Raw genomic sequence first — 6882 nt, forward strand, 5'->3', positions numbered from 1 at the left:
GTAAAGAGCCCTGGGTTCCAGGCTGGAGCGACCTTGCTGTGAGGCCTCATGCTGTCCCTTCCCCAGGATGACACTCTTTGTCTCACAGTTCCTTTAGCTCCAGTAGGCCACGTGGCTGGAGCTGCAGAGACTAGCTCCCCAATGGCCTTGAATGCCAGGCTCAGAACCGAGCGTTCGTCCCAAGAGCCATGGAAAGCCACTGAAGGGAAAGAACACTATTGCTTTGGCGTTTTAGAAGTATCACTCCAGCTGCAATTCGCAGGCTGGATTGTAGGGGTCTTAGAGTGGATGCAGAGAGACCAGGGAGAAGGCTGCTGTGATTTTCCAGGTGAGCGGTGGGGGTGACATAGGCAGAGGCTACAGAGAGGGGATGGCATCAGAAAATATAACTGAGGCAGAATTGCTGTGGCTGTCATAATTGGGGTTCCTCAGAAGCATGACCAGGATAAGGATTCAAGTGCAAGTACTTTATTTGGGAACAGGCAGTACAGAGTGGGAGGGGGGAGATAAGGCAGAGAAGGGAGGCGGCCAGTGAAGGGAACATTATCATGCAAGTGATCTCTGTGCGTAACTGGAGCTCCATCCCACTGAGGGCCGTAGAGCCCATTCCTCAGTCGTCCCACCCAAGTGGGGAAGACCTGGGGTATTTATACACAAACTCCCCAACAGTCAATGGCTGAGAGCTGCAGCCTGATGGCATGGGGCAGGTGGGTAGGGTGGGTAATTCCCTGGCAGTTCCTGCCAGCCACGTGTGAGCAGAGCACACTCCAGCTGCTACAGAAAGCACCCCCTCCCTCCGGCAGGGATGCAGATGGTGACCGTTGGAAGTCAGCCTGTTGGGCACTGCAGTGATGAGGCCACAGGAGATATGGGTGGGGTACCCACAGCCACTGCTGTAGTGACCAATTGGACATGAGGTCTGTATCAGGCTCTTGTTGAAAGACACAGAAACCGAACTCAGACTTCAGCAAAAAGTCTCTTAACTCTCATGTCGGAGACGTCGGGCAAGATCTTGACAGAGGACTCAAGGCTGACACTCAGACAAAGATAGCAGCCCTAACAGGAAGGAGGGCACTTCTTTCCCAAGAGTTCAGCCATAATCCCAGGGCCGACTCTCATTGGCTAACAAGGATCCTGTTCCCGTCTCTGAGCCAGTCAGTACTCAGGGATGCAGGACTCTGATTGGCCAGGCCTGGGTCATATGTCTACCCCTGGGGCTCTGGCATAGGACTGGCTCCACCTGGACCACAGGAACTGAGCCTGAATCATTTTCCAGGCACAGTGGGAGCTGTTACGAGGGGAAAGACAAGGAAGGTCAGGAGAGGGAAGAATTCATGGAGGTGCCAAGGTGTCTGGCTTGAGCCCCTACTGGGTGACATTGAAGCATTTTACTGATAGGGGGATACTATGGGCCGTCTCAGAACCCTGGGATGCACTGGCATTTAAGGTGGGGTAGAAGGATAGACACGCAGGGCCCCAGAAGTCAGAGACTATTTTAACAATGAGGATTCAGTCCCAGGAAGAAAAGCGGAGGTCACTTGTGGTCATTAAAGTTTCTAGCTGGTATCTAGAGGTCTCCCTGAGGCTGGCAACCCCCACTCGCCCTCCTTTAATCCCAGAGGCACCTCCAACGCAGGGACCTGTCTAACTCCTCCCCCCACAAGCCAAGCAAGGGACCTCATCATCAAGACCACCAGGACTGAGGGCAGGGTTTGTCCCCCAGGGAATGAGGATGTGCTAGCACTTCACAGCTCACCAAGCATTTTCCTACCCCCTCCCTCACTTCCTCCTCTGGCCCCACTTGGCAGATGCATAGTCTGAGGCTCAGGGCCCAGGTTCCCATGGTCCTCCTGGGGCAACTCTGGATTCCTGGGGTCGGGAGTGCCTGGCATATGAAATTGAAGCCAGCTTCTCCCTGGGAGGGCTGGAGAAGGTGCCCCGGTCTGGGAGGAAAAGTGTGTGCACTTCTGGGGCAGGGCTCTGCAGCTATCTTCTGCTCCTGGTGACCAGCCCTCTCCACCTCTGGTATTTCTAGGGAGTCAGGCCCCTGCCTAGCCAGCGAGCCAGAGGGCTGTGTTTGCAAACTCTCCTGAGTTTTCAGTATCATTGGCCTTACTTGAGTGGGCATCAAGGACATACTGCTGCACACACAGCTCTCCAGCTGGAGAGCCAAGGAGGCTGGCCTCTGAGTCCAGGGACACTGCAGCCCTGAGGGGATGCAAGGAGGCCAAGAAGAGGCCAGGAGCAGGAGGGATATGCGGGTGGTTTTGCATTTGCCTGAAATTGTCTTCAAGAAGAGGTTTGCCCAGAGGGAGCTGCTGCGGGCTGGAATGGAGGAGGATACTTGACAGTCTGGGACACTGACGGGGTGGCTGAAGCCTGAGTTACCTATTTCACCTTGGCTAGAACTGCTTCTCTCAGGCTCAGTTTCCCCATCTGTAAAATGGAGATAATGGTCCCCCACCACGTGTGGCTGTTGTAATGAAGATAAAAATGTGAGTCGGCAGACTCCCTCTCCAGGCTGGGGATGAATGCTCTGACAAGCCGCCTGGTGGAAGCAGAGATGCTTCCGATGTGACTGTTCAGCTACAAGGACCATTGCTAAAATGCTCTGGACTTCAGGAGTGGGGGTCCATCAGGCTCCCAGGGGCAGGGAGAGGCTCTGGCAGAGAAGGGGGAGAATTCCAGCCAGTGGACTCTGCAGAAGTCTCAGGGCTTAGAAAGCCTTGGGGCACATTTGGTCATGAAAATGGCTTGGTCCAAGGAAGTAATTCTCAGATCCCTGAGGGTCTTAGGGCCAGCAAGCTCCAAGTGACAGTGGCAAGGCAGCTGTGCAGAGGGATAGGAAGAGCTGTGGGTCTCAGCCCTGCCTCAGCTACTGAACCCACTGTGTGATCTTGGGTAAGTTCTTCCCCTCAGAGGGCCTCAGTTTCCCCATCTATAAGATGGGGGTTTCACCTAGGCCAGTGTTTTTCATGCAGTGTTTGGTGGGGTCTGGGCTTTGCCTTAAGAGCTGCCCTGCGGGGTGGGAGGGTGTTTCGGACACCTAAACTTATGCTTGGTGTATGAGTTTCCTATTGCTGCTGTAACAAATTAACCACAAACTTAGTGGCTTAAAACACACAGATTTATTATCTTACAGTTCTAGAGATCAGAAGTCTAAAATGGGTCGCAGGGCTGCATTCCTTCTGGAGGCTCTAGGGGAGAATCTGACTCCTTGCCTCTTGCAGCTTCTAAAGGCTGCCCGCATTCCTCGGCTCATGACCCCACATCACTCTGACCTCTGCTTCCGTCATCACATCTCCCTCTTTGACTCTGACCCTCATGCCTCCCTCTGACAAGGACCCATGTGATTAGGTTGTGCCCCTGCAGATAATCCAGGAAATCTCCCCATCTCAAGATCCTTAACCATATCTGCAACGTCCCGTTTAACATGTAAAGTAGCATAATCACAGGTTCTGAGGATTAGGCCTGGGCATCTTGGGAGCCATCATTCTGCCTCCCGTACCTGGCTTCAGCCGGAGCCCGTCCACTCTGGCCCAACCCCTCTGAGATATCCTCTGTCCCCAGTGCCCTTGGCCTCACTTGCTCCGTTCCAGCCGTACCAACTCCTTGCAGATCCTCAGCACACCAGGCACACAGGCCAGACCAAGCCTTGGGACTCCTCCAAGCATGACTAGTGGGGTCCAGGGCTAAGAAAGCTTGCTGACCTCCCCCTGTGCCCCATGGTACAGATGGAAACACTGAGGCCCAGAAAGGAAAGGGACTTAGCAAAGTTTGAGACTGGCATTTCCAGGATGGTTCTGGCTGGAAGGCCCATTTTACAATAGAGAAACTGAGGCACAGTGGCTCCACCTACACACCATGCTGAGGATATGCTCCTGCTGTTGACTTGCTGGGAACTCTGTCCCAGGCCAGGTGTCATTGATTCATCCCAGTAGGAAAGGATGGGCTGATGGGCTTGTAGGCCTGTCTGATGACTGCAGCCCCCAGCCTCTAGCCCAGGGGTCACACTCAGTAGACTTTTGTTGAGGACAGAGTGGGTTTTTACAGAGGGTTTACATTTTGACGTAAGGATTCTTCTGCTAAAATAGAGGTGGACAGTACTACCCTCAGACCTGGGTAAGAGGGGCCCCGGCCCCAGGCCCCACTCTTTAGGAGGCCTCTCTGGCCCTCTCTCAACCTTGTTGTTCCCCACGAGGCAAGGAATGTTCAGGGGCCAAGGGAACATGCCCACCCAGAGCCTACATCCCCCTTTGGACCACACTCTGCACCCTGGGTGGACCCCAGCCTGGAATTCCCTGCCCCAAAGACCCCAGGCCTGCTTCCAGGGCCAGCACAGATCCTCCCATGGTGGCCTACACTGCCAGTGGGACCAGCCCTAGGGCTGAGGGGTGGCTGTTTGGGGGGCATGTGGAGTGAGCTGGGGGTGCACGCATGGGTGGGGCTCCTTGTGGTGAGGAACAGAGTCAGAGACAGGAGGAAAAGGGCGGACAGGCAGCTTCCCCCTGCCCACATGCTGCCACGGAATTCGGAGGAGACCAAGAAGTCTGAGTTCGAACCTGGCTCTCCAGGTTATTGTGAAAATATGTTCGTCAAGGTAGGAGAGTAGAACATATTTTGTTTAAAGTCTTGCTAGCCTGAGGTGTCGCTTTTATTTATCCACATGGTATGTGGGTCTCCATTTGTACCCGTGATTCCCTACCCACAATGTTAAGGGCAGGCCAGGAGTCTTCAGAAATCCTCCCAACCTTGAGATCTGCGGGGGTCTGGCTGACCTTCCCAGCATCCTGTCCCCTCCAAATCCAGCTAACGCCTGTCCGTCTTCTCTCCCCAGATTAGCTGCTGCCCGGGAGACGAGACCCGGGCAACGCGCTAGGGCGACGGCCCCTGCCCCGAGGGCCGGGATCATGAAAGGCCTCGGTGACAGCCGCCCCCGCCACCTGTCCGACAGCCTGGACCCACCACACGAGCCCCTGTTCGCAGGGCCTGATCGAAACCCCTACCTGCTATCGCCCACGGAGGCCTTCGCCCGCGAGGCTCGCTTCCCCGGGCAGAATGCTCTGCCAGGGGACGGGCTTTTCCCGCTCAACAACCAGCTGCCACCACCGAGCAGCACCTTCCCCCGCATCCACTACAACTCCCACTTCGAGGTGCCAGAGGAGAGCCCCTTCCCCAGCCACGCCCAGGCCACCAAGATTAACCGGCTGCCCGCCAACCTCCTGGACCAGTTTGAGAAACAGCTGCCTATCCACCGCGATGGCTTCAGCACTCTCCAGTTCCCCCGCGGGGAGGCCAAGGCCCGGGGCGAGAGTCCTGGCCGCATCCGCCACCTGGTCCACTCGGTCCAGCGGCTCTTCTTCACCAAGGCGCCCTCCCTGGAGGGCACGGCAGGCAAGGTCGGCGGCAATGGCGGCAAGAAAGGTGGCCTGGAGGACGGCAAGGGCCGGAGGGCCAAGAGCAAGGAGCGGGCCAAGGCCGGGGAGCCCAAGCGGCGCAGCCGTTCCAACATCTCGGGCTGGTGGAGCTCCGACGACAACTTGGATGGTGAGGGTGGCACCTTCCGCAGCGGTGGCCCAGCCTCTGGACTGATGACCCTAGGCCGCCAGACGGAGCGCAGCCAGCCACGCTATTTCACGCACGCCTACAACACCATCAGTGGGTACATGCTCAGAGCCGCCAAGAACAACGCCGCCGAGCTGACCGCCCCGCCACCTCCGCCGGCGCCCCCGGCCACCTGCCCCAGCCTTGGGGTGGCCGCGGACACCAACTATGTCAAGCGGGGCTCCTGGTCCACCCTGACCCTCAGCCACGCCCACGAGGTCTGCCAGAAGACCTCAGCCACCTTGGATAAGAGCCTGCTGAAGTCCAAATCCTGCCACCAAGGTCTTGCCTACCATTACCTGCAGGTGGGTCCCTGCCAGGGTCAGGGTGGGGTAAGGGATCGTGGGGAAGGCACCATTCTGAGGCCCAGCTCTGTCACAGATTGACTTGGAAAGTCGTTTCACTCAGGCCTCTGTTGACTCGCCTAGGAAATGGGTGGCTGGTGGTATCTTGCTGGTAAGAGGATTCCTTCCACTGGTCATGCTCTCAGCAGACATTGATTAGGACCCTTCTGAGGCCAGCCCTGAGTAGGGACCAAAACATGTCCCTTCCCTTTAGAAGAAAAATATGGAAGCTGTGCCTTCTATCCCCTCCGAGGACCAATTGCATGGCATTCTGCTTGCCAGCCTCCTGCCTGGTACTGCCCCCAGACTGGGGGCTCCTTGAGGATAGGGACCATATCTGGTGCAGCTCTGTGTCCCCAGGGCCCAAGACAGGGTCTGTCATACAGGAAGTGCTCAAGAAACATGAGAGGAGAGAGGGGTAGATGAACAGATGGACCCTTGAATGAATAGAGTGAGAAATAAATAAGACATAGTCCCGATTATCAGGATGCTGGGAGAGAAAGACACATGAGCAGACACTCCTGTCAGCATGAGCGGAATGTGATGGAGATGAGCAGGGGGACTGCAGGAGCCCCGAGGCCCTAAATCAGTTTGGGGGACTAGCTTTTTTCTTTCAAACACTAATGTCTATTGAGGCACTTATTATGCACGAAGGCTGCACTCCTGGAAAGTGGCAGAAGGCTCAGAGACATCTCTGCTGCTACACTTGTGCTGGGTCTCTCAAGGGCAGGGTGAGTGGCTGAGAACTGGGTGGCTCCCGGTACCAGAGCCCAAGCTGTGGGTGAAAGTTACAGGAAGTAGATTTCGGTTCACCTGCAGATGGAAGGGGCTGTTTCAGTAGGTAGTGAGTCCCTCATCCTGGAGGGCGTGTCAGCATAGGCCTGGCCAACCTTTGGGAACCCATTAGATGCATTTTTTTTTTTTTTTTTTTTGG

At 56.0% G+C, this 6882-nt stretch overlaps 1 protein-coding gene across 4 annotated transcripts in view; it reads left to right on the forward strand.

Annotated features, from left to right (window-relative positions):
- The first annotated feature begins 4910 nt into the window (after positions 1-4910).
- Positions 4911-6882, forward strand: part of DLGAP4 (DLG associated protein 4) — a 90099-nt gene continuing 88127 nt past the window's right edge. For all 4 annotated transcript variants that reach the window (XM_024743259.1, XM_024743261.1, XM_024743260.1 and 1 more), the window contains exon 1: positions 4911-5909. In XM_024743259.1, coding sequence (XP_024599027.1) covers positions 4911-5909 — 999 coding nt within the window. The remainder of the gene's footprint in view (positions 5910-6882) is intronic.

This window comes from Neophocaena asiaeorientalis, unplaced genomic scaffold (assembly GCF_003031525.2).
Source record: "Neophocaena asiaeorientalis asiaeorientalis breed wild unplaced genomic scaffold, Neophocaena_asiaeorientalis_V1.1 scaffold82, whole genome shotgun sequence".
Lineage (NCBI taxonomy): Eukaryota > Metazoa > Chordata > Mammalia > Artiodactyla > Phocoenidae > Neophocaena > Neophocaena asiaeorientalis.